The 27,478-nt window shown below is 48.2% G+C and overlaps 3 protein-coding genes and 1 pseudogene across 3 annotated transcripts in view; 3 read left to right on the top strand and 1 right to left on the bottom strand.

Annotated features, from left to right (window-relative positions):
* Positions 1–589, top strand: part of LOC140277470 (polyunsaturated fatty acid lipoxygenase ALOX12-like) — a 124,472-nt gene extending 123,883 nt beyond the window's left edge. Inside the window, exon 8 of the mRNA XM_072372504.1 lies at positions 523–589. Coding sequence (XP_072228605.1) covers positions 523–589 — 67 coding nt within the window. The remainder of the gene's footprint in view (positions 1–522) is intronic.
* LOC140276715 (hydroperoxide isomerase ALOXE3-like) lies at positions 80–8,982 on the top strand. The gene is made up of 8 exons (XM_072371516.1): positions 80–963; positions 3,633–3,836; positions 3,928–4,014; positions 4,857–5,026; positions 5,188–5,309; positions 5,829–5,929; positions 7,699–7,869; positions 8,104–8,982. The coding sequence occupies exons 1-8, from the start codon at positions 796–798 to the stop codon at positions 8,281–8,283; spliced, it is 1,203 nt and encodes a 400-aa protein (XP_072227617.1). The 5' UTR covers positions 80–795; the 3' UTR covers positions 8,284–8,982.
* Positions 8,983–9,299: 317 nt separating this feature from the next.
* On the bottom strand, positions 9,300–14,630 carry hsdl2 (hydroxysteroid dehydrogenase like 2). The gene is made up of 11 exons (XM_072371512.1): positions 14,488–14,630; positions 13,455–13,618; positions 12,279–12,377; positions 12,044–12,158; positions 11,374–11,477; positions 11,195–11,293; positions 10,922–11,116; positions 10,416–10,487; positions 10,016–10,165; positions 9,813–9,941; positions 9,300–9,724 (listed from the first exon to the last, which is right to left on the bottom strand). The coding sequence occupies exons 1-11, from the start codon at positions 14,502–14,504 to the stop codon at positions 9,609–9,611; spliced, it is 1,260 nt and encodes a 419-aa protein (XP_072227613.1). The 5' UTR covers positions 14,505–14,630; the 3' UTR covers positions 9,300–9,608.
* A 2,186-nt stretch (positions 14,631–16,816) lies between these two features.
* On the top strand, positions 16,817–27,051 carry LOC140276709 (polypyrimidine tract-binding protein 3-like; annotated as a pseudogene).
* The last annotated feature ends 427 nt before the right edge of the window (positions 27,052–27,478 follow it).

Genomic DNA, 27,478 nt, shown 5'->3' with positions numbered 1-27,478 from the left:
GATGCACCACATCTGGCCCATCTGGAGTGAGACCGATAGCTAAGTGCTTCAGGGTCAGCTGCGGTTACATCATCCGGCACATACTTCACACCAGAGGTCCACCAAACAGCTTCGTGTGACTCTGTGGCGCAATGGTTTCAGCCTGGTTTATGGGACTGGGTAGTGTAGAGGTAAGATTCCCACCTTTATGTGGGTGACCTGAGTCACGGCAGTTCAAATCCCCTGCATGAAAGTTACGAGATGCAAAGCTTCCTCCAGTGGGGGTTCTCATCCCACCAGTGTAAGTCGCATCGGACAAAAGCAGCTTCCAAATACATGATGGCTGCCACGATTACCTGGAGACTGTAACTCCACCGTATTCATGGGCCCAGGGGATGTTTTACAACCACAAAGCTCCTTTGTTTCCATTTTCATCATCCAGTAACGATCTCTTCCGCCTGGTTTGCCTCTCATCGTGAAACCTGGAGGTGGACGGTTGTTGATCTCTTGGCTCTGGCTCCTACTCTCTGTGACTCTCCTCAGGGCTTGTGTAGTTTTGGATATCCAAAAAGTTTTCCCTTTCCAGCACACCATAAAGGACAGAGAGTAAAGGCTTCAGTTGCAGTTTAGGCCGACTCGGTGGAGTTTAGTCTCTGTCAGCCTCTTTATAAAGTTTGATTAGACTCAGGTGCTGACGAGAGCTTTGCTGTCCAACATTTATTAAAACAAACATAATGTAACATAGCACCGAACCATCCAGAGGTATCACTCCGCAGACTCTATGATTACAGGCTGTACAGAATGTGATGCTTTACTATGTGTGCTCTGGTGTTCATGCAGAGAGGAAACATATTCCTGGTGGATTATCGGCTGCTTGACGGCCTCACGGCCAACACTGTGAACGCGAAGCAGAACTACCTGGTGGCTCCGCTCGTCCTGCTGCACCTGAACTCCAACAGCCAGATGATGCCGATTGCCATCCAGGTAGGTCTCACCTGACCCCCGACATTCAGGGAGTCTCTGGTACGGGATCACGGTGGAAAGTTCTGCTCTGGGATATGTGCTGTTAATATATTCCTTCCTGAGGGTAACAGCTGGAACAGCTGATGTGCTGGATGTGTCCTTCAGGATGCTGTTAGGATGCTTCTCCAAGGAGAGAAGGTCCCAGCTGCTGTCTGAGGCTGTCTTTTCCCGGGTGGTGCAGCTGGTGAACCATACAGTGGATGCAGCCCGTCAGCACACTCTGTAAAAGGACCCCCACAGCTCCTTGGTTTGGCCGTTGTTGCTCAGCACCCTCAGGAAGGGGATTCTCTGCTGGGCCTTCAGGTTCAGGCCCAGAAACCTGAAGTCAGAGACTCTTGTGGTGTTTCGGGGACGGTCAAACAGCCTATGTGTGGATGGTAAAGGAAGAAGTCTGCTTCCTTTACCAGGTCCGTCTCAGAATTCCAAAGTGATGGATCAAATCTGGGGAGAGCTTCCAAGCCCAAAGTCTCTGAGTAAGTGCTGCTCCTTTATAGGTGTGATAAAACTTTGCCCTATTTGGTAACCGTGGAGATGCTGCGTGTCCCCATCAGCAGGCGCATGGCCAGAAGATAATGTGTACATCTCTGGTGAGCCTTCCCTGGACGCACTGAAAGAGGAACGTCCATGTTTGACTCTATGCATCTCTTGCTTTGGAAACACACAGTCAGTGAGGTTAAATCCCACTTTAAAGAATCCAATTATTGGCTAAATTACAATAAGATTGACTCATTAAAGTCATGCATCAGTCTGACTAAAAACTGGAGCGGATCGAGTTCCTCGCAGTCCTGATTGGTCGGTCTGTACTCTCACTCTGATTGGCCAATCTTTAGCTGCGTTCTGATTGGTCGGTCTGTACTCTCACTCTGATTGGCCGATCTTTAGCTGCGTTCTGATTGGTCGGTCTGTACTCTCACTCTGATTGGCCGATCTTTATCTGAGCTCTGATTGGCCGATCTTTATCTGAGCTCTGATTGGTCGGTCTGTACTCTCACTCTGATTCAATCTGCGTCTTTCCTCCATAATCGCGCCGTTGTGCATCTCTGTTCCATAACCAGCTCATCACAGATGGAGAGGGACGCAGCTTCATCTCGCTCTGCGTTCGCCATCTTTCTGAATGCCTGAGTTTGTTGTTGTTGGCGGTGAAGACGTCAACAGGAAGTGGCTCTATTAGCGATAGCTGAAATGGGGACAGCGCCACCTATGGTACCGGGGTATGACAGGCTTTGTGCCAGTGATTCCATTCATTCACCGCCATATATCCAAGGATAATTACCCTCAGATAAGCAGCAGAACCCAACTGTAGCTTCAGTTAATCTCATCATGTGGACCCACTGAGTGGCTCTGGTGCCCTTTTCGATCATTCTCTTAAGTATCAGAGACTCTCTCAACGCAGTGGAAGTCCTTCAGTGATGTGACTTCTGACCAGCTTCTAGAAACTCTTCATAATGACTGGAGAGAGCTTCTGGCTGGAAGCCATTCAGATCTGCTCAGAGGAGGGTGTAAACTGGAAAAGAAAAGAGCTGCGGGAGGTGGAGAGGACAGTTTCTCCCTGAGCTGATGGAGCTCCTGGCTCTGACTCCATCTATCTTTACCCTCTTCAGTGTTAGAGTCTGGTGGGAGGAGAAGTCTCCTACTGGTTACTCTGGTTCTGTTGTGGCTGAACTTTTTAAAGCCAAACGTTCTTAGAGTCATAAAAACCTTAAAAACCAAAGCATCACACAACATTTCTTTACTTGTGTCCTTTTTCCCTTGTTTGTCTCCTTGTTTCCTCGCTTATATCTTTGTTTGCTTCCATGTCTCCTTGTTCCCTTCCTTATCTCCTTGTTCCCTTCGTTATCTCCTTGTTCCCTCCCTTATCTCCTTTTCCCCTTCCTTATCTCCTTTTCCCCTTCCTTATCTCCTTTTCCCCTTCCTTATCTCCTTGTTCCCTCCCTCATCTCCTTGTTCCCTTCCTTATCTCCTTGTTCCGTCGCTTATTTCCTTGTTCCCTTCCTTGTCTTTGTTCTCTCCCTTGTCTCCTTGTTCCGTCGCTTATCTCCTTGTTCCCTTCCTTATCTCCTTGTTTCCTCCCTTATCTCCTTGTTCCCTCCCTTATCTCCTTGTTTCCTCCCTTATCTCCTTGTTCCCTCCCTTATCTCCTTGTTCCCTTTCTTCTCTCCTTGTTCTCTCCCTTATCTCCTTGTTTCCTCCCTTATCTACTTGATCTGTCTCTTATCTCCTTTTCCCCTTCCTTATCTCCTTGTTCCCTCCCTCATCTCCTTGTTCCCTCCCTCATCTCCTTGTTCCCTCCCTCATCTCCTTGTTCCCTCCCTCATCTCCTTGTTCCCTCCCTTATCTCCTTGTTTTCTCCCTTGTCTCCTTGTTTCCTCCCTTATCTCCTTGTTCCCTCCCTTATCTCCTTGTTTCCTCCCTTATCTCCTTGTTCCCTCCCTTATCTCCTTGTTCCCTTTCTTCTCTCCTTGTTCCCTCCCTCATCTCCTTGTTCTCTCCCTTATCTCCTTGTTCCCTCCCTCATCTCCTTGTTCTCTCCCTTGTCTCCTTGTTCCCTCCCTCATCTCCTTGTTCCCTCCCTTATCTCCTCTTTCTCTCCCTTGTCTCCTCTTTCTCTCCCTTGTCTCCTTGTTTCCTAGCTGAAGCAGGCTCCAGCTGAGACCAACCCGGTCTTTGTGCCTCAGGATCTGGAGGCTGATTGGCTGACAGCTAAAACTTTCGTTCGCTCTGCAGACTTCTCCGATCACGAGCTGCGTTCTCACTTCCTGCGCACACATGTGATGTCAGAGCTCTTCGCCATGGCAACGCTTCGCAGCCTTCCCATGGTGCACCCTCTGTATAAGGTACAGCTCTGCTGTCTCTGAACAGCTGAAAGTGGATCGTACTTGTTCCTGTTTTTAAGTATTTTAAAGCTGGTTTCATGGGTCTTTGCAGGTGCTGGTTCCTCACTTCCGTTTCACCCTGGAGATCGACACTTTGGCCCGTCAGCTGCTGCTCTCTGATGGAGGGACACTGAGAGAGGTCAGGCTCCGCCCCATGATGTCATCACTTCTGTTACTCGCCCATATTTTTGTGTTATTGGCTGTAAACACGGTGACCTTCGTTCAGGTTGAGGATGTAGTCAGTATCTGGTGGTTTTGTCCATCAGCGGCAGGACAGGTGGAGCAGCCATGGGGCGGCGCCCTCCCCATCCGTCTGTGAACTCATCCTGAACGTTTAGAATGACTCAAGCAGAAAGATCAGAAATACAAACAGCTGACATTAGAGTCCTCCTGGTCGCTCAGTGCAGCCGAACAGGACAGAATGATGGGTACAGATGAGCTGGCTGAGAAAGGACTGAGGACACAACTTTCCTTAGTGAAGTTGGGCTTCCATCTATTCTGTTCAGCTAGTTTCTGTTGTTACGGTGACCAACACGGCGCTCCTGCTTCATCCCTATTGGCCGATTAGGAGGCATAAGGTGTAGCTTTGCAGATTTGTCTCCCGGTTCCGTGACTTTGTTTTTCTTCACTGTAGCGAACTGTATTGCTCTGCGGTCCAGCTGGTTTATGGCACCACCAGGACGACCCAGACCGAGCGAAGGAGGCGGAGCCGCGGCATCGATACCTCAGAAAAAACCTTCCACACATTCTGCCATTATTGTGCGTTCGTGCTGCTCGGATCGGTCAGACAATGCTGTGTTTGGGGGGGGGGGGGTCGACCTTCAGTCAGTTTCAGACCTTTTTTCCACCTTCAAACAGGAACGTGTGTGAATGAGGATTTTATTGGGAATTCAGATGAAATTGAATACAGTTTGTTTGTTTTTTAGGGAGGTAGATGCACGTCTTTAACTTTTTTCCAACGTCCTCTTGTCAAATATTCAGTACACCGCGGTGGGCGGAGCTGCCACCCTGGAGTTCCTGCAGAGGGCATCAGCTTCGCTCACCTATCAGGACCTGTGCTTACCTGATGACATCACTGGGCGTGGCCTGAACTCTGTTCCTGGTTATTATTACCGTGACGACGGCCTGCGGCTGTGGGACATCATCCACCGGTAAAATAATAAAAAAAGGTTCCATTCATGGCGCTCTGTCAGGGTTAGAAAACTCAAAATCTGAGCACTGACCACTAAAGAAGGGGATGAACCAGGAGAAGACCACAGAATGTGGTTTAATGAAGAAACTGCTTTGGTCCCTGTGCTCTGATTGGCTGCAGGTATGTGGAGGGCGTGCTCAACTACTATTACCATAGTGACGGTGATGTCATCAGAGACATGGAGCTGCAGAGCTGGATAAATGAGATCATTGTGTTTGGTCACCTGGGAGACGAGAAGAAGGGTTTGTTAAGCCGTCTTCCTGCAGGTTTACCTCTGCTCAGAACCCTAAAGCCACAGCAAAACGTCTTCTTTTTGTTTCCTGTCCACCTTCAGCTCACTTTGTTTGATCATCAGACTGCTGTGTCCACATTCCCTTACTGTACTTCGTTTTAGACACTTTTTATAATATCAAACCGAAATTCAGTGCTAGTTTTTTCTTTCTTATATTCAGTCACGTCATGTAAATGTCTGTTTTGGAGTATTTCAGTGGCATAAAGTAATGATCTGAACCTGATGGATCTGATTAATTTTTATCCATAATGATGAATTAGTTGTACTTTGATATAAAACAGATGTTGCTGAGCTGGTTCAGGCCCACTTTGCTGTGTGTGGTTTGATTTTCTAACCCAGCCAGCGTCTGAAAACATGTTCAGTGAACATTTGGAAACCCTTTGAATGGAAATGATGGGACTAGATTTGTCTAAATCATAAAGAGTTTCTCTCACTACATAAACTAATAGAATGAATCCTTTTTTCTCAGGATTCCCCGGATCCTTTACGTCAGTGTCACAGCTGACATACTTTGTTACCATGGTAATCTTTAACGCATCAGCACAGCACGCAGCTGTCAATGATGCGCAGGTAGGAACTCCTTTTGTTTCACATTTTTTATTGAATTTATTGAAAAACCAACACAGATACACATTACAAATAAAATGCTCAAAGTACCCAACCAGACCCCCCCCCCCCCCCCTTAGCCACAGTGTCCCATAAATTTAGCAGAATATAATAAGTAGTAACTTAATGCAATGCATGGATAAAAACAACAGCCACATAGACCAAAATCAGACAAACAGCAGCAACAGAGACATGTGGGAGGGTTCGCCATCGCATCACTTTGTTGTGGTGGGCTTTGTATGCTCTCATAATCAGTCAAGAAAGGGGTCCAGCTTCTCTCAAAACTCTGTATAGAGCCTTTTCCGAGTGTATCTGACTTTTTCCAGTGTCAGAAATGACAAGGTGTCTGTAATCCACCTGCTGAATGTGGGGGTGTTTCCACATCAGGAGCATCAGATGTCGAGCAAGCAGGGAGCTAAAGGCTATGACTTCATGGACTTTGCCTTTAAGAAAGCGAGTTTCAGCAGTGAAGCCAAAAAATTTTACTAGTTCCAGAGCACTGAACTCTTGTACTGGGCCATGTTGCACAAAACTATCATCAGCAAACTCTGTGTGAAGTTAGCCGACTGTCACAGAGCACGGAGTGAATAAGCTGTGCTGCAGGGGGGCGTGTGGATGAAGTGGTCCCAGTAGAGTGCCTGTGTAGAAATCCCTCCGTTAGCTCTCCTATAGCTGCAAGTAGCCACATAACAGCAGCTATGAGCTAACAGAGCTATGAGCTAACAGCAGCTATGAGCTAACAGCAGCTATGAGCTAACAGAGCTATGAGCTAACAGCAGCTATGAGCTAACAGAGCTATGTGCTAACAGCAGCTATGAGCTAACAGAGCTATGTGCTAACAGCAGCTATGAGCTAACAGCAGCTATGAGCTAACAGAGCTCTGAGCTAACAGAGCTATGAGCTAACAGAGCTATAGCACACGTTCATTCATTCATTCTTCTTAAAGTATTGGTGAAATAAAGACAGATAATGCCTTATTTAGAGGCTGCATCCTCTAAGCCCCGTTCACTCCGTTATATGGATCTCCAGTTATCTAAATATCTTCTGAAGGACGCCGACTTTCACCAAACTGTTCTCAGTGAGCAGATGAACGTGTTTCATGCAGAAATAAGGTTTAAAAATACCAGAGTTCCCCTTTAAGGACACAGTTAAAGTCACCCCCTATTATCAGACTGTAATTGTTGTAGCAGGGTATAGCAGAAAATAATTTGGTAAAAAAGTTGTAATCATCAAAATTTGGAGGGCTTTTCAGTTCTTGTATCATTAGCCGAGGTTTCCCTCTGTTGAATGGCTTCGTGGTGTTGGTCGATAATGGCTCGGTCAGCTGAGAGTTGAGTGGCAAATTTGGCTATGATGTATTCCTCCATGAAAGTTAGCAATCTCTCCATATCCAGCGCAGTTAGCAGAGCATTAGCTTCAAGGTCCACATGCGCTAGCTTAGCTGTGTCGGCTTTAACTTGTCGGTCTGCCGTTTGGACTGTTTTCCTGTTCTCTTTCGCCTTTTTCATGTTGTGATAGAATTCAGCGTTTGCACTAATAGAAGAGTGATATTAGACAGATTTTAAAATGGATTTGATCAAATGATAGCAGAGTAGTTCCGGTTTGCGACCTTCTCCGCTATGCATCAAACTGGAAGTCCCTCAGCTAATAGCTACCAGGTAGGATTTTACAGTAGAAATGCAGTTGCTGACACTTGACCTGTTCATTCATTTCTACGTTGTCCTCTGGTGCAGCTGGATTACTTTGGGTGGATGCCAAACGCCCCTGTGGGCCTGCAGCGTCCTCCCCCGGCCTGCAGGGGGCGCTGCAGTGAACGCCACCTGCTGGACAGTTTTCCTGATGTGAACGCCACCATTCACGGCCTCGCCACCGTCTACCTGCTCAGCAAGAAACCTGCAGACTTTGTATGACCTCTCTAAATCCACACAGGCTTTTATTTAACCCAGATTTATGGTTCAGAAATACTTCAGTCAGGTAGAAAACTCACAGCCTTTCATGATTAAACTCACTTAAGTTTTATTTCTAACACATCAAAACACAACAAATGACATCGCAGGATACAGTCCAACTCAAGCCAATTACAATCCAATTCACTGTGGTCACCACTGTTCATCCTACTGATGTCTCTTTCCTCTTAGGTTCCTCTGGGCAGCTCCACAGAGCAGCACTTTACAGAGAGTGTTCCCGTGGAGATGCTGGCTCGTTTCCATAGTGACCTGAAACGTCTCAGCTGTGACATCAGAGTGAGAAACATTGGCCTGAAGCTGCCGTACGTCTACCTGGACCCTTCAACGGTGGAGGACAGCGTGACACGTTGAGGCCACGGCCAGCGGCATGAACTGACTTAGTAACCTGTTACTAACCTGTTGACACAAGTTAACTCAATAACACGAGTTAACTTACTAACCTGTTACTAACCTGTTATTGACACGAGTTAACTTATCAACACGAGTTAACTTAGTAACATGTTACTAACCTGTTATTGACACGAGTTAACTTACTAACCTGTTACTAACCTGTTATTGACACGAGTTAACTTATCAACACGAGTTAACTTAGTAACATGTTACTAACCTGTTATTGACACAAGTTAACTCAATAACACGAGTTAACTTGGTAACCTATTAGTAACATCAGTTAACTTATCAACACGAGTTAACTTAGTAACATAACTCTTTGAATGAACTGTTTGGTAAATTAAACACTTTCTTAATTAACTTGTTTGAAACTTTCTTCCAAATAGTTTTGATATAAAATGTTTTCTAAACTTGATTTAATTGATCTTAATAACTGATTTAATAGTTTTGCAGCTTTTGTGTTTTGATTGAAGCTTATTTTTTTCCTCTTGAAATTAAGGATTATCTCAATGTTTTTATGTTCTGATCCTTTAAATTCTAAAATAAACTTTAAAATCTCCATGTTGTTTGTCGACTGCAGCACCAGATCATTTTCTGGTTGGGTCATTATTTAATTCTATATAAAGTCTCATCGGCTTCATTTAATCTGTAAACAAACATCATTTCTACACCTCAGACCTGCAGCATCCCATAAAGTCAGTGAACCTTTTCCCACTTTGTGTCCTTCTGCCAACACTTAAAGCCGTTCTGACTCTGAGGAAACCAGGTGATGCAGAGTTCCAGCTGTTATTTTGTCCCATTCCTCCTTAAACAGGTCTTAAGGTGTGCAGCAGGGCGGGGGGGTGGTTGTTTCCCTGCTGGGGACAGGTCAGGACGGCAGGCAGCCAGTCCAGCACCCGTACCTGAGGAAACCTTAAAGACTCACTGTGTACCAGCCCTCCCTGCTGTGACCGTACAGAAACACCTGAGCCACCATCAAATAAACCTGTTTATTTATCGTTACCTTGGTGACACAAAACTAACATCACTGTTCACCGTCATTAGTGACAAAAACTTCTAAAAAACATGATTTTATGTTGAACCCCAGCTGATCGGACCAGTCTGGTCTGAGGCCTCAGGCTCGGACACTTTATGAGGTCACCTGAGTGTGACATCATCATGATTACGGCACACATTCGCTGTCAGAATAAGTTTTATTCACATCTGAACGTGTAGTGATTAAGGCAACATGTACAGCTACAAACATTTGAAGGCGTGGCCAGAGGCCTGTGGGCGGAGCTTCGGCATCACAGTTTGGCCTTGTTCATGCGGCCCATCAATTTCTCCAGTTTGATGGCGAGCGTCATGTCACCTTTGATCCGAAGCTTCCCCGACATGAAGGCCAGTGTGGGCTTCAGCTTCCCTGAAACAACACGCCATGGTTACCGTGGTACCAGCATCAGCACGTTTATCCTCCAGTTAGCTTGTATCGTTGCCATAGTGACACTCACCTGAGAACATCTTGCCGAAGTCACTAGAGTTCATTGTCATGACAACATCTGCTTTGACAGGGGGCTCGCCTTTCCCTGCAGTGCCTGACCCGCTCTTCAAGTCCAGAAACCAGACGCCTGCGTGCTCCCCTTAAAGGACAGAAGCACGCATGTCAGTACATCCTGTGGGCCGGCCTTATGAGGAGGGGCAGCTCCGGTATTACCTGAGAGGTCAAATCTGTAGATGCCCTGAGTCGACTTAACCACATCTTCGTTAATAACTGCTCTGATGACGTCAAAAGTGCTTTCTATTGGTCCAGCGGAGGGGGGGGTGGCTGACGATGATGGTGGTGGTTTGAAGGCTGGGGTTGCTCCTGGCAACCAGGCAGAGACAGGGTTTGTTCCCAATGGAGCAAATATGAACGAGGACAGCAGGGTGCAGCAGGCTGACTCCTTTCTTTAAAACTTTTTCTACAACATTATTCTCAGTTTGTAACATGTTTACATCATCACTGTATTCCAAATACAAAGTACAAATATCTGCAGTGCATAGACAAAAAGTAACATCTCTACCTGCAGCAGTAATATTAACACTGAAGAACTTCTATTTGCTGCGTTAGTTACCGTGTTGTTCCATCTGTTCAGCGAGCTGCTCTGGCGCTTCATCCAGAAAGAAGTCCGGCAGCAAGGGGTGACCTGTGGACCAATCAGACACAGCCTGAGCACCACATGTTAACCAAACCGTACTTCTCACATTCAAGAACGCTTCCTTGGTGAACGGTTGAGCCCTAAGGCCAGCAAAAAGTCTGCATTACATTCAGAAAACACCAAGAAAATCCCACCATCAATCACACTCAACACAAACAACAGCTGGAAAAATGGCCGTTTGCTGCTACTTAACAACATTTATGCTAACAGTTCATACTCTGATGGCCTAATGAACACATTAGGATGCTAATAGCTTCATGGGCACAACACATACAGCCAGAATAAAAACTAGAGGCATAATTCTTTCAAGGGATCCTTGATATTGGATCATGGATGAGACGTGGTGCCCCCCCGCCCCGTAAAGCATCCTTCACCGACTTTGAGAATGCTAAAATGCTAAAATGACTTTAGGTCATGGTCACCTGGCTGGACGGCGTATGGTTCAAAGTCCTGCATTCCCTGTGATTTTAGGACATCCTCATCTACAAGGAAGTGCCCCGTGTAGTCCTTGGGTTTGGACAGGATCAGGTAGGCGGCGTCGGCTATGATGTCCACAGTACGACACTGTTTACCGATGCCGTCGCCGCCCAGCATGTCCATGGCGGCGGTCTGGATTGCTATGATAACAGAACACAGTCACAGTAGGGTTAGCATGATGAGGAGCTGTGTTAACATGCTAACTGTGAGACACCAACCTGTTTTGGGCCAGAGAGCATTGACAGCGATTTGACCTCTGAACTCTTCAGCCATTCCCAGGACACACATGGACATGCCATATTTAGCCATCGTGTACGCTGGCAAACAACACAAGTGAGACTAGTTACTGATGCACAGGTGGGCGAGAGGAGGGGGGTCACTTGGTTGCTACGGTTACCTGTGTGGTTCTTGAACCAGATGGGGTTGAGATTAAGTGGAGGTGACAGGTTCAGGATGTGAGGGCTGCGACTCTTCAGCAGGTAAGGGATGACCAGCTTCGACCTAGAGCAAATACTTGTTAACACTTTAGCATTAACCGGTTAACCCAAGTCCGTTAGCATAAACCGGTTAGTCCCAGTCCGTTAGCATTAACCGGTTAATCCCAGTCCGTTAGCATTAACCGGTTAATCCCAGTCCGTTAGCATTAACCGGTTAATCCCAGTCCGTTAGCATTAACCGGTTAATCCCAGTCCGTTAGCATTAACCGGTTAATCCCAGTCCGTTAGCATTAACCGGTTAATCCCAGTCCGTTAGCATTAACCGGTTAACCCCAGTCCGTTAGCATTAACCGGTTAGTCCCAGTCCGTTAGCATTAACCGGTTAGTCCCAGTCCGTTAGCATTAACCGGTTAGTCCCAGTCCGTTAGCATTAACCGGTTAGTCCCAGTCCGTTAGCATTAACCGGTTAGTCCCAGTCCGTTAGCATTAACCGGTTAGTCCCAGTCCGTTAGCATTAACCGGTTAGTCCCAGTCCGTTAGCATTAACCGGTTAACTGCTAACTGCCAAGTTAGCCATGACCACTTAATGTGTTCAAGTGTTTAATAACAGGTGTGTTCTCAGCGTCATACGTCAGGTATGTTCCTCTCAGGTTGATTCCCAGCATCAGGTCCACCTTCTTCATCGGAGTCTCCAGAGTCCCCGTCAGATTGATGGCGCTGGCGTTGTTCACTAGGATGTCAATACCTGCCAATCACACAGAGGAACTGTGGTGATGTCACAGCTGGGGCAGAACAGTCTGCCCGGCAACACTGCAGCCGCTGAACCGGTGAGAGAACAGGGGGAAAAGAAGAGAAAGGTATTTACCTCCGAACGTGTCCACAGCTTTCTGAACAGCTGCGCCGACCTGCTGCTCGTCTCGAATGTCCACAACACACGGCAACGCTTTCCCACCTGCTGCCTCCACTGTAACACACACAGAAACCGGTTAACCGCAGCCCAGTAGCAGCAACCTGCAGCTGCACTGCTGTGTATGACTGAGTTAGTGTCCCTGAACATGTCTCTGAGGTGAGAAGCATTTAAAGCATAAACAGGCTTCAGGTGAGGATGCTGCTGGTCAGACAGCACCTGAACGCACCTGAACCCCCTGAACCCCCTGAACGCACCTGAACGCACCTGAACCCCCTGAACGCACCTGAACCCCCCTGAACCCCCCTGAACGCACCTGAACCCCCTGAACGCACCTGAACCCCCCTGAACCCCCTGAACGCACCTGAACCCCCTGAACGCACCTGAACCCCCCTGAACGCACCTGAACCCCCCTGAACCCCCTGAACGCACCTGAACCCCCCTGAACCCCCCTGAACGCACCTGAACCCACCTGAACCCCCCTGAACGCACCTGAACCCCCCTGAACCCCCTGAACGCACCTGAACGCACCTGAACCCCCCTGAACCCCCTGAACGCACCTGAACCCCCCTTATCTAACGTAGAAGGTGAACACCAGGCGGCTGTTGGCTAATGCTTCGTCCATGTGTGGCTGTAGCAGAAAGCATGAACAGCAGAAGTATCATCTCTGAACCCAGAGAACTTGTGAGATGTTGCTGCAAGATTAAACCTCTGAGCCTCACTGAGATCATTTTGCTCAGCAATGAAAATATTGGATGTTGAATGAAATTAACAGCATTAACAAACTATATTGTTATGAAGATGGATCCAAATAGAAAATAATACTGTGATAATATTTCTGCTGTATCACCCAGTCTGAGCCCAGTTCCCCTTTGTGGTTCCATGATGATGGAACCGGTTCCCAGATGCTGTCAGAGGACCGGTTATGGACCGGTTCTACTTGGACTTACTCCTTTAAACAGGTTCAGCTCTTGATTCTGACCCCAGAGGTTCTGACTGGACTGAAGCTTCTGTGATGTTTGAGACTATAAGGAGGGTTTATTTTCAGATCCCAACGTTCTGTTAGTTTCCTGAAAATTCAGATTTGGAAACATGTCGACAGTACAGAGATAATACGGTTAACCTCAGGCTCACCCTCCTGTGCGGCGGTGAAGATGGTGCCGGGCAGCTTGGGGTGGGGTTCGGCTGTTTTGGCTGCGATCACAATGTTGGCTCCATCTCTGGCAGCTTTCAGAGCGATGGCTTTACCGATGCCTCGACTCGCTCCGGTGATGAAGAGCGTGCAGCCGGCGAGCTTCCTGAGACACACAGTCGGATAACTCAACATTACTTCTTCTTCTCTGCAGATCTAAAGATAAACCTTTAATATTTGTTGAGGCACAAAGAAGAAGAAGTGAGTAGGGTGAAGTCTACCTGGCTCAGGTGGACCTGATACAGACGATCAGTGGTTCAATTCTACATTTAATGTTTTAATTTGACAAAAACAAAATAAATGTCAGTGTTTAAATTTAGTGCAGCTTTTAAGTAACTTTTAGTATGCATTCATTGATAAATGTATTGATTATCTAAAATTGTTTATTTCTTTGAGGTTTGCATTGTTTTCTGTTTTTTTAAATTATATTGTTGTGTAAGTTTGAAATCTGTTTGCTTCATGTGGTGTTAAGACACTTCCGGTTAGTTTTCATCATAAAAGCCTCCGCGCAGACACTTATAGCACAAGATTTTATTTTGAAGGTGCCCTTCCTGTCTGACGTCGCTCGGATGAACGTAAAGATTACTAATTTCAATTTAAATAAAACCGATCAAACCAGATCGACATCTATTTGATTAAAGTTCTGACACTCCCGAAATGCTGTTAGCCAGAGAGCTAACAAACAAAAAACACGGGAAGAAGAGCTGGCGTCACAAAGCTCTCATTGAAACTTCCAACGCTTTTAAAGTCCCTCGCTCAGAGGTCACGCGGCAGTGGATGCAGAACAGAAATGCACGCGGCTTTCACCACAGAAAGCTTCACTTCTCAGTTCGGCTGCAGTAAAATCTTAAACCATGTCGTAAGATTCCGTGAAACGTTAAACCTTTATCGAGCACCGTCTGTCCGCACCGAAGGGTGCAGCTCGGACTTTATTTCCCCGTCTGTGTGAGAGAAGTTCTGAATGAGAGAACTCACCCCGTGTTCTGAATCATCGTGGCTTCGGGTGAGAGTAAACAGGAGGAGACGGCGGTCACAGTCTGTGCAGGAGGTCGTCTTTACCACCTTTCACCTACTTTAACAGAATTCTCAAAACCGGATGTTCACCATCAAACACTTCCGGTCCACAGCCAAAGAGCCACAGACATACATAGATATATTTAAACGTATATAAACGTATATGAATCACCGTAGGCTACTTTTTTGTTTTAATTTGCTTTTGTTCCGGCTTCGCAGCTGAAACTCGCTATAAAGGAAATACACACAGGCAGAAATAAGTTTGTTTTGGGTGAGCTGAAAGATCCCTGCCACCTGCATCCAATCAGAGCGCCCGGCCAATGGAGAGAGCCGGAATAATTCTATTTACAGGATGTATTCATTCAGCTGGTATACGAACACAATAAGGACAGAGCTCCTGCTCCTCAGAGGTGACCTTTGACCTTTGAACCTTAGCAGCAACAAAATGGGCTACAGACCAGCCCTCATTCCTGCTGACGAAGCCCCGATCCGTCTGTCCATCTCGGAGGTTCAGAACCAGAACCAGAGATGCTGAAACTGCTCCAGCTGAGGCAGAGACTCAGCCCGACCCGGAGGTTCAGAACCAGGTCCAGAGATGCTGAAACTGCTCCAGCTGAGGCAGAGACTCAGCCCGACCCGGAGGTTCAGAACCAGAGATGCTGAAACTGCTCCAGCTGAGGCAGAGACTCAGCCCGACCCGGAGGATCAGAACCAGAACCAGAGATGCTGAAACTGCTCCAGCTGAGGAAGAGACTCAGCCCGACCCGGAGGTTCAGAACCAGAACCAGAGATGCAGAAACTGCTCCAGCTGAGGCAGAGACTCAGCCCGACCCGGAGGATCAGAACCAGAACCAGAGATGCTGAAACTGCTCCAGCTGAGGCAGAGACTCAGCCCGACCCGGAGGATCAGAACCAGAACCAGAGATGCTGAAACTGCTCCAGCTGAGGCAGAGACTCAGCCCGACCCGGAGGATCAGAACCAGAACCAGAGATGCAGAAACTGCTCCAGCTGAGGCAGAGACTCAGCCCGACCCGGAGGTTCAGAACCAGGTCCAGAGATGCAGAAACTGCTCCAGCTGAGGCAGAGACTCAGCCCGACCCGGAGGTTCAGAACCAGGTCCAGAGATGCAGAAACTGCTCCAGCTGAGGAAGGGCAGCTTTGGTGGAGTCCAAAACGCACCTTAAACAGCTCCACTTTGAACAAACACAGCTCTGACTTTGGTTATACGGGGAGCGGTTCTCCCTCAGCACCCCCACAGAATCCCTCAGGGAACCTCCTCATAAACCTTCTCCAGAACATCAACTCCCACAATCACCCCAGCAACTCTGTGAGGGTAAAGATCCGGTCCAGTGTCCTACGACCGGAACCTCACTGCTCCTGCTGAATCGGGGGGTCAACATTCGGTCGGAGTCTTTAACACCCCGGAGTAAAGTTTACACCATCCTGTGTCTGCTGTCAGATCAGGAGTTTCAGGGAAGGAGTGTCACCGTTTAAATGAGGTTCATCACAGACAGAATTACTTTAGTGCATTCAGCAGAACCAGGGATAAGAGGTTCTGATCTTTGTTACTTCTGACTAAACCTCACAGTTACTCTATGTGAGCAGATGCATGTTGTTAAAAAGAAACAACAAGGGAAGCAAAACTAGAATTAGAACCAGAAACCTAATCCAAACCTTTTCACCAATGGCAGGATTCAACATTTGGTGGTCAGCACCATCACCTTCCAGCAGAGGGTTCCTGGTTCTAATCCCAGCTGGTTCTGTGTGGTTCTCCAGCTTCCTCTCATCGTCCAAAACCATGTAGGCAGGTGACTGATCCCAGGAGTGAGCGTGGATGGCTGTTTGTCTCTGTGTAGGCCTGTGATGGACTGGTCCAGTAGTTTTCTGAGAAAAACTGTCAAGTACCCATATTAGCAGGTACTTATATTTAATTTGGAGTAATAATGACAGGAAAAGTCGTTAATTCAACAGAAGGCAGATGTTTGGTTCACATTAACATGGCTCAAAGACACTGAATCAACTCTGTGGTTAAATTTGGGGATTAAAACACCGAACTTTGATCAACATCTAAATGTGGACCATTGACCGACGGCTGAATGATGGATTTTCTGTCAGTTATTGATCAATCTGATATTTGTTCACTGAAGCTCTTCACATTCTGTTCCAGATTACTGAATTTAGATTTTTGATTTTCATTTTACAATCTAACCAATTTGATTATCACTTTGACTCATTTCATGTCATTTTATTCCTTTTTTAAATCTTCCTTTTTTGATTACATCTGAGGTGTGTCCACCAGCAGCCATGTTGTGTCGTGACGTCATCAAACAGGAAGTGAGCTTGCTATTCTCCGTGGTGGCTGCGGAGTCTCGCGGACCAAAACAAAATTCCCTCTGTGGCTGTTCCTCCACGCGGACCATGGACGGGTGAGCGCGAGAAAACCTCCCGAACCTTTCCCGAACCCCTCGCGCACGTCCCCGACGCCGTTTTTCCTTCCTTCCTCCCTCCGTTTCCTTGGTGACTGAGCCGCACCTGCGCGAGCCTCTCCCCCTCCGCTTGTTTGTTGTTTTTGTTGTTGGTGGTTATGACTTCATCTAAACATCTTCCTCGCGCAGCATGTCCACTCGCGCCCTTTGTTGCTTGTGTTGCAAGTTTTGCTGGGTTTTTTGGTGAAAAATGTCGCGAGCAAAGCGCAGGGTTTAATTTACTGAAATCTCGCGATGATTGCGAGTTCCCGGTCAGTCGAGTCTGGGTCTTAATGCTTTGAATGAGCTCGTGTTTTGGTCTCTTTAACTGACCGAAACACCTTCATGGAGACTGCTGATGAGCTCCGAGCTTCTTCTGGACAAAGTTCCAGGATTAATGGAAATAGTAATTGATAATTTAATCCTAACATCTGGCTCCGTTAATTGAACTGAGGGAATCAGGTTGTGTGAAACTACCTGATCAGGTGTCACTCAGAGTTTCTAAGCCGAAAAATGAACTTGTTTTAGAGAAACTCACGCAGCACCAGTCAAAAGTCTGGACACGTTTAATTCCAAAGCAGCGTTGAATACTAATATTTGTATTAACTTTTTGTTCTGGGACTTCAGTGAAACTTTGTCCTCATCGTGGCCACATAGCTGACATGTTTTAATTTTTCTTTTAATCTGAGTCTTTCAGAAGTAAAGTTTACGTCTCATTTCATCCATCAGCTGACATCAGATCAGTTAAACCTCAGAACAGAATCAGGTTCATCCATGGATGAGCTGATTGATCAGGTGCAGGAACTCATCAGTGTGTCCTCTGCAGGAGTCGGAGTTCAGATCATCTGTCAGCTGCTCTGCGAATATGAGCTCCACCCACCTGTCCACAGGTGAGTTCTCTCCAGCAGGTGTACATATTTGTCCTTACCTTTCCCGCCTACCTGCTAAATACATAAACGTAAGGAGGACAGTTTGACACTTTCAGATTGGATCACTTCACATTTGGAGGTGTTGGTTCCCTTCTCATTGTCCACTCTTACTTCTCTCTGTCTGCAGTGGATGGCACTGAAAGTCTTTGTGTTTCTGAGCATGCTCAGTGCGTCCCTTCTCGGGTCCTACACCTGCGTCATCTACCTGCTGACATCTCTGAACAGGAAGTGCTTTCTCTGGCACTTCCCTTTGGCCGAGTCACAAAGCTGATCACGCTGAGGGCCAAAAACCAGGTAACTGACAACCCGCTGCCAGGAGCTAGCAGCTAGCTTTCTGCTAACCGCTAACATGTTAGAAATACATTTGGCTATTAGCCAACAACAATTTTTTCAAATTTATTTTACTTTTAATGAACCTTTGAAAGAGCAAAAATGTTTGTAACTTTACCTTCTTTCTGTAAAGATATGAAACAATAGTGATTTCAATAGACTTGATCCTGTTAAACCATTTGACAACTCAATGGTTTTTCAGTGCTTAAGTGGCTCAACAAAAAGGACAAAATGGGAATTATCAGATAAATAAAACAACTTTCTGCTACAGTTTACTGCTCAGAGCTAACATGTAACCATACTGCTAAAGCTAGTGGCGTTCTGCTAACAGCCCGCGGCTAACAGCCCGCGGCTAACAGCCCGCGGCTAGCAGCCCGCGGCTAATAGCCCGCAGCTAACAGCTGAAATAAAACCGATATTTGTTCTGTGTAAATATGAAGGAGACATTAGTTTTTACATACCCTGTTATTTTTGTTTTTAAATATTAGTTTAAAGTCTGTTGAGTGATCCGATTGTGATCTCTGTTTTCAGGCATTTTTAGAGATGGCGTCAGAGGAAGTGTCTGTTACCATGGTGAACTACTACGCCTCGGCCACGCCCACCATCAGGAACCAGCCAGTCTTCATTCAGTACTCCACCCACCGAGAACTAAAAACTGACAATCTGACCAATCAGGTGAAAGACAGAAGCCCCGCCCACATGACTTAATTTGATGTTTGACATTGTAAGTGACCATGACCAAGTTTGCTGGCAATGGCGCCGCCTCCTGCCACCCGTTGTTTTCCTTCCATTTAAGAGCTGAGCCCCCCCCCCATCATCACTTTTAGCCATTAAGTGTTGATTAAAGTTGATCTAACTCCTCTTTTCTTTCACCAGTTCAATACGCAGCCGATCTTTTAGATTATGGTTTGTTTGTTGACAGAGGGCTCAGGTGGCGCTGCAGGGCATCAATGCAGCAGCAGTGCATTCTGGGAACATGGCGCCAGGAGGAGATGGGCGGGGCTTAGCTCCTGCTCAGAGTCCCGTCCTGAGAATCATCGTGGAGAATCTGTTTTACCCCGTTACTCTGGAGGTCCTGCAGCAGGTCAGAGCATCGCCGGTTGTTGCTGACTTAGCTTTCGTTTTTCTTTCCTTTTGGCGACATGTTGTTGATTTCCTTCAGATCTTCAGTAAGTTCGGCTCAGTGTTGAAAATCATCACCTTCACCAGAAACAATCAGTTTCAGGCTCTGCTTCAGTTCAGCGACGCCGTGCACGCTCAGCACGCTAAGGCCGTGAGTCCCGCCCACACACACGTAGAAGCAGGTCTGGATGGTGGCTGCAGGTCACAGGTGCTGACGGCGCTCTGTCTTTCAGTCCCTGGACGGTCAGAACATCTACAACGGCTGCTGCACACTGAGGATAGACTTCTCCAAACTGAGCGCGCTCAACGTCAAGTACAACAATGACAAGAGCCGCGACTTCACCAGAGCCGACCTGCCGACCGGAGAGCTGGAGCCCGCCGCCGCCTTTGGTAGGTGCAGCTGATGGCGCTCACCTGTTGTTGGTGTAATACCACGGCTGACCACCAGGCGTCCTCTGTAGCTATCTGCTGTTATTCCACAGTTATTGTTCAGGGTCGAGGCTTAAAAAACACCTGGTTTCCATCTTTGTGTGTTTCAGGTGTTGCTCTGCCGCCATACGGAGCAGCAGCGTTCCCCCCCACCTTCCACCAGCACACGGGTGAGTCATGCTTATTTTAGGAATAAATTATTCTAAATGGTGATGTTAATAAATCGTGTTACTCCATATTTTCTGTTTTCATCACCTGTGATAACACATTTATAAATGGCTGATAAACGCCATCACAGTCGTTTGGAGGCAGGTGGCGTTCGTGCTGTTGGGTTGTCGCTCCCACACACCTGATATGTGACCCACTGTTACTTCATTTGAATGATTTCTGCTTCTGTCTGATTTTTCTCCAACAGACAGACAACAGGCGTTTTTTGTTAAATAAATAAAAACAGAAACATTAGGCGCTTCAGCTTTGACCACGCCCACATCATAAACACTTCAGACTTGACCACGCCCACATAATAAACACTTCAGACTTGACCACGCCCACATAATAAACACTTCAGCTTTGACCACGCCCACACAAAAACACTATTCGGATTTGACCACGCCCACATAATAAACGCTTCAGCTTTGACCACGCCCACATAATAAACGCTTCAGACTTGACCACGCCCACATAATAAACACTTCAGACTTGACCACGCCCACATAATAAACACTTCAGACTTGACCACGCCCACATAATAAACACTTCAGCTTTGACCACGCCCACACAAAACACTATTTGGATTTGACCACGCCCAAATAATAAACGCTTCAGACTTGACCACGCCCACACAAAAAACACTATTCAGATTTGACCACGCCCACATAATAAACGCATCAGACTTGACCACGCCCACATAATAAACACTTCAGACTTGACCACGCCCACATAATAAACACTTCAGCTTTGACCACGCCCACGTAATAAACGCTTCAGCTTTGACCACGCCCACATAATAAACGCTTCAGCTCTGACCACGCCCACACAAAAAACACTATTCGGATTTGACCACGCCCACATAATAAACGCTTCAGACTTGACCACGCCCACATAATAAACGCTTCAGACTTGACCACGCCCACATAATAAACACTTCAGACTTGACCACGCCCACGTAATAAACGCTTCAGCTTTGACCACGCCCACATAATAAACGCTTCAGCTCTGACCACGCCCACACAAAAAACACTATTCGGATTTGACCACGCCCACATAATAAACACTTCGGCTTTGACCACGCCCACATAATAAACGCTTCAGCTTTGACCACGCCCACATAATAAACGCTTCAGACTTGACCACGCCCACATAATAAACACTTCAGACTTGACCACGCCCACATAATAAACACTTCAGACTTGACCACGCCCACATAATAAACACTTCAGACTTGACCACGCCCACATAATAAACACTTCAGACTTGACCACGCCCACATAATAAACACTTCAGCTTTGACCACGCCCACACAAAACACTATTTGGATTTGACCACGCCCAAATAATAAACGCTTCAGACTTGACCACGCCCACATAATAAACGCTTCAGCTTTGACCACGCCCACATAACAAACGCTTCAGACTTGACCACGCCCACATAATAAACGCTTCAGCTTTGACCACGCCCACATAATAAACACTTCGGCTTTGACCACGCCCACATAATAAACACTTCAGACTTGACCACGCCCACATAATAAACGCTTCAGCTTTGACCACGCCCACATAATAAACGCTTCAGACTTGACCACGCCCACATAATAAACACTTCAGACTTGACCACGCCCACATAATAAACACTTCGGCTTTGACCACGCCCACATAATAAACACTTCAGACTTGACCACGCCCACACAACAAACACTTCAGCTTTGACCACGCCCACATAACAAACGCTTCAGACTTGACCACGCCCACATAATAAACACTTCAGCTTTGACAACGCCCACATAATAAACACTTCAGACTTGACCACGCCCACATATTAAACGCTTCAGCTTTGACCACGCCCACATAATAAACGCTTCAGCTTTGACCATGCCCACATAAAATCAGATCAAATAAACCAGTTCCTGTTTTGACGTTTAAAATATCTGTTGTGATGTCATAACTGTGGCGCCACATAAGCTGACTGACCCGTTGGTTCTGTCCGACCGTCCTGTTGCTAGGAGAAACTACTGACCTGAGCAACCCTAACCCAACTGTGACGTGTCCATCCTGTTTCTGTGGCTAACTAGCGGTTAGCATGTAGCAGTGTAGCCTCTGAGTTTCTGTTAATCAAATCAAATCTAACTTTATTTATATGGCACCTTTCATACTTTAAAAGCAACACAAAGTGCCTCAAAGAGGCTAAAAGCAACAATGAAAAAACATACCAACCCTCCCACCCCCATACAGACGGCGCCCATAGGTGGCTCTGATTAGCTGCCCTCCGTTCCTTTGGGGCGGGGCTTAAGCGTTCTCCCTGTAACGCCATCATGTCGCCGCTCTGTCCTCAGGTCTGTCCGTGGCGCCCGTCCCCGGCTCCTTGGTGTCTCCTCCTCGTGTAGCGCTGCAGGTGGCGCCTCCTGCTGTCCACTCGGTGCTGCTGGTGTCGAACCTGAACCCAGAGGTCAGAGGTCACACTGTCACACACTGGCTGACCAATCAGAGCTCAGCGCTGTGCACTAAATGTATTGAACGTGTTTGTCTCTGCAGAGCGTCTCGCCACACTGCCTCTTCATCCTGTTCGGTGAGGAAATGCTTCGTTTCTGAAGTTTGTCCCGTTTCAGTAAAAAGTTCTGAATCAGAATGAATCTTGAGTTCTCCTGAAAGCGGGTTCTGCTGTTCGTGTTTCCAGGTGTTTACGGGGACGTCCAGCGAGTGAAAATCCTCTTCAACAAGAAGGAAAACGCTCTGGTTCAGATGAGCGACGCCACTCAGGCTCAACTGGGTCTCACACACTTCTTTACTGACACAAAACGATCAAAGTTCTGAGGGCGGGGTTCTGAGGGCGGGGTTCTGAGGGCGGGTTCAGAGAGCGGGGTTCTGAGGGCGGGGTTCTGAGGGCAGGTTCTGAGGGCGAGGTTCTGAGGGCGGGGTTCTGAGGGCGGGGTTCTGAGGGCGGAGTTGTGAGGGCGGGGTTCTGAGGGCGGGGTTCTGAGGGCAGGTTCTGAGGGCGGAGTTATGAGGGCGGGGTTCTGAGGGCGGGGTTCTGAGGGCGGGGTTCTGAGGGCGGGGTTCTGAGGGCGGGGTTCTGAGAGCGGGGTTCTGAGGGCGGGGTTCTGAGGGCAGGTTCTGAAGGCGGGGTTCTGAGAGCGGGGTTCTGAGGGCGGGGTTCTGAGGGCGGAGTTATGAGGGCGGGGTTCTGAGGGCGGGGTTCTGAGGGCGGGGTTCTGAGGGCAGGTTCTGAAGGCGGGGTTCTGAGGGCGGGGTTCTGAGAGCGGGGTTCTGAGGGCGGAGTTATGAGGGCGGGGTTCTGAGGGCGGGGTTCTGAGGGCGGGGTTCTGAGGGCGGGGTTCTGAGGGCGGAGTTATGAGGGCGGGGTTCTGAGAGCGGGGTTCTGAGGGCGGAGTTATGAGGGCGGGGTTCTGAGGGCGGGGTTCTGAGGGCGGGGTTCTGAGGGCGGAGTTATGAGGGCGGAGTTCTGAGGGCGGGTTCTGAGGGCGGGGTTCTGAGGGCGGGGTTCTGAGGGCGGGGTTCTGAGGGCGGGGTTCTGAGAGCGGGGTTCTGAGGGTGGGGTTCTGAGGGCGGGGTTATGAGGGCGGGGTTCTGAGAGCGGAGTTCTGAGGGCGGGTTCTGAGGGCGGGGTTCTGAGGGCGGGGTTCTGAGGGCGGGTTCTGAGGGCGGAGTTCTGAGGGCGGGGTTCTGAGGGCGGGTTCTGAGGGCGGGGTTCTGAGGGCGGGGTTCTGAGGGCGGGTCCAGAAGCTCACAGCTGCAGAACACGTTCATTTGGTCTTAAAATCCATTTTAAAATGTTCTCTTTTTCCCGGCAGCCATGAGTCACCTGAACGGGCAGCGTCTCCATGGCAACGTGATCCGGGTGACGCTGTCCAAACACCCGGTGGTGCAGCTGCCTCGCGGGGGGGCGGGGCAAGAGGAGCAGGCGCTGACCCGAGACTTCTCAGGCTCCGCCCTCCACCGCTTCAAGAAGCCCGGATCCAAAAACTTCAACAACATCTTCCCTCCGTCCGCCACGCTGCACCTGTCCAACATCCCGTAAGTCCCGCCTCCCGCTCCGCCCAGCTGCCGCCACGCTTCTGTCCCTCCTCACCCGTGTCCTTCCCTCTGTCCTTGTCTCCTAGCTCCTCGGCCAGCGAGGAGGTGTTGAAGGATTTATTCTCCTCCGGAGGGTTTGCAGTTAAAGCCTTCAAGTTTTTCCAGTAAGTGGAGCTTCCTGCAGGTTTTTAACGCTTTACTTTAATGGTTTAACAGCTTCTGCCGGACTCACATTTCAGATGGAAGTAGAACCTCCAGCCCCCCCCAGAGGGTTCCTTTGTTCTCTCCTTTCCCATCTCCGACTCTGTAGTTAAAAGAACTAAAGGTAACCATGGTAACGTGGCGTGAGGATCGCGGGTCGATCAGAACAGAACTGGAGCCATAAAACGAGCTCAGAATCAGATTAAACTTCCAGCTCATTTCACTCAGTTAGGAAGGTTCTGAACACACTGTTGGACCGGGCCCAGAAGGTTCTGAACACACTGTTAGACCCGACCCAGAAGGTTCTGAACACACTGCAGAAGGTTCTGAACACACTGTTAGACCGGGCCCTGAAGGTTCTGAACACACTGTTAGACCCGACCCAGAAGGTTCTGAACACACTGCAGAAGGTTCTGAGCACACTGTTAGACCGGGCCCTGAAGGTTCTGAACACACTGCAGAAGGTTCTGAACACACTGTTGGACCGGGCCCTGAAGGTTCTGAACACACTGTTAGACCCGACCCAGAAGGTTCTGAACACACTGCAGAAGGTTCTGAACACACTGTTAGACCGGGCCCTGAAGGTTCTGAACACACCGTTGGACCGGGCCCTGAAGGTTCTGAACACACTGTTGGACCGGGCCCTGAAGGTTCTGAACACTGTTGGACCGGGCCCTGAAGGTTCTGAACACTGTTAGACCGGGCCCTGAAGGTTCTGAACACTGTTGGATCGGGCCCTGAAGGTTCTGAACACACTGTTGGACCGGGCCCTGAAGGTTCTGAACACACTGTTGGACCGGGCCCTGAAGGTTCTGAACACACTGTTAGACCGGGCCCTGAAGGTTCTGAACACACTGTTGGACCGGGCCCTGAAGGTTCTGAACACACTGTTAGACCGGGCCCTGAAGGTTCTGAACACACTGTTGGACCGGGCCCTGAAGGTTCTGAACACTGTTGGACCGGGCCCTGAAGGTTCTGAACACACTGTTAGACCGGGCCCTGAAGGTTCTGAACACACTGCAGAAGGTTCTGAACACTGTTGGACCGGGCCCTGAAGGTTCTGAACACACTGTTAGACCGGGCCCTGAAGGTTCTGAACACACTGTTGGACCGGGCCCTGAAGGTTCTGAACACACTGTTGGACCGGGCCCTGAAGGTTCTGAACACACTGCAGAAGGTTCTGAATGCACTGTTGGACCGGGCCCTGAAGGTTCTGAACACACTGCAGAAGGTTCTGAATGCACTGTTGGACCGGGCCCTGAAGGTTCTGAACACACTGCAGAAGGTTCTGAATGCACTGTTGGACCGGGCCCTGAAGGTTCTGAACACACTGCAGAAGGTTCTGAACACACTGTTAGACTGGGCCCTGAAGGTTCTGAACACACTGTTAGACCGGGCCCTGAAGGTTCTGAACACTGTTGGACCGGGCCCTGAAGGTTCTGAACACTGTTGGACTCTCTTTGGCGATGTGTAGTGATGTCACTTCCTCTGATGTCACAGGAAGGACAGGAAGATGGCTCTGATGCAGCTGGCCTCGGTGGAGGAGGCCATCGAGGCTCTGATCGCGCTCCACGACCACCAGCTGGACCACAACCAGCACCTTCGGGTCTCCTTCTCCAAGTCCACCATCTGACCCGCCCCCTCGGAGCTCGGCAGCCAATCAGACTGCAGGCCTTCCAATCAGCCCGTGGACAGACCAATGGGAGAGCTCGGACACGCCGATGGTTTTTTCTGTGCCCACGAACCGCGTGGCGTCGCAGACAGAGCTCATCGCCATGGTTACGGAGCACATTCCTGAGCAGACTGAGTAGCAGAGCTGGGTAATGGAGTTTTTGTGTGTAAGTGTGGAGTTAATGTGAAGCAGAGCAGGAAACAGAAGCTGCCTTCGGGTTACCCTGAACCTCACCTACTGTCACCTTATTTATTTTCTGTCCTTATTCCACCAAGCTGCTGTCTGATTGGCTGGAGTCATTATGCTTATTATTCTTTCCAGGATGTTAGTGGCTCCTCAAACTGTCTTCTGTGCCTTATTTTTTCTGGATCTTTCTGATTTTTTACGGGCTGTTTGTGTTTGTGAGTTTTTGTAGGATTTTTCCACTGAGGTCAAAACATTATTTCTGATACGTTGTTCTGCTGGTGAACATTGTGGGGGGGGTTTAATCCTGGGTGTGTTTATACTGTAAAACATGTGATCCGTAACGCTTCTGGAGCCCCGCCCACCTGTTCTACCTGTGGTGACTTTCTATTGGTCTTAAAGACGCAGTCTCTGGTGTGATGATCCATCGGATCAGCTTTGTATTGATCAGCAGATGATAGCAGAGGGCTGACTGTGGTCCAGGCTGCTTTCTTTTCACTTCCTGTTTGTTGTTTTTGTTTGTTTGTGAAACAGGAAAAAAAAAAGCCACAAAGCAGGAAGCAGCAGATTTTGGAGCTGATTCCATTTAAATATTTTACTGTTTTAAAGTCTCTTTAATCTGTAATAATTCACCAAATTGCTCAAAGTTTAACTGTAGAGCTCATCTTTTCATCGAATCAGAACCAAAGTCTGAAGCTGTTTAAATGCAACAGTCGGGGTCTAAACAAGCCAAAGTTTTTGTGCCTTCTAATTGGAGCAGTTCACTTATTCATTATGACATCACTTCCTGTCTGAGTTGACCACCATGTTGCATTTAGGGACAGCTGGGAGTTTCAGACCAGTGAAAATCAAGGTTTCAGGTTACTCTTTTCAACCAAAGCGGGTCCAGTTCAGGTTCAGGACCGATGCTGCAGCCACTTTGAAGTTGGTTCTACCAAGAACCAGAACCGGTTTGTTTATTACAGCCACCCCCCCCCCTGCATTTCCTCCAGTAAAGGCCCAGTTTCTGCTGCCGTTTGGAACCGGTTCGGTTCTCCAGAGTCGGACCTGGAGCAATTTTTCAATGTGTCCGTATGACAGGAGGCGGCGCGGGGGGCGGAGCTTACAGATGAAAGAGCTGTTGGAAAAGCCGGGTTTATCCACAGGAAGAACACTTTGGACCCGGTCCCTGCCCAGCAGGAAGTGTTTACAGGAAGTCCGACACCTGTACAGGTGATCCCAGAGAGCTGGGGGGGGGGGTCATTTTACTCTGCTGTAACGGACCTCTGGTCCAGGCGAAATAACAACTTGTTCCGAATCATTTCTTTGCCATTTTTAGTTTTTAAAAAAACAAAAAAATGTAAATAAAAATTTTGGGGTTAGAATTTGTCACC

The sequence above is a fragment of the Leuresthes tenuis genome, unplaced genomic scaffold (assembly GCF_036924035.1).
Source record: "Leuresthes tenuis unplaced genomic scaffold, fLeuTen1.0.hap1 SCAF_19, whole genome shotgun sequence".
NCBI lineage: Eukaryota > Metazoa > Chordata > Actinopteri > Atheriniformes > Atherinopsidae > Leuresthes > Leuresthes tenuis.
The sequence above is the reverse complement of the archived record's forward strand: the minus strand, read 5'-3'. Positions and strand labels throughout refer to the sequence as shown.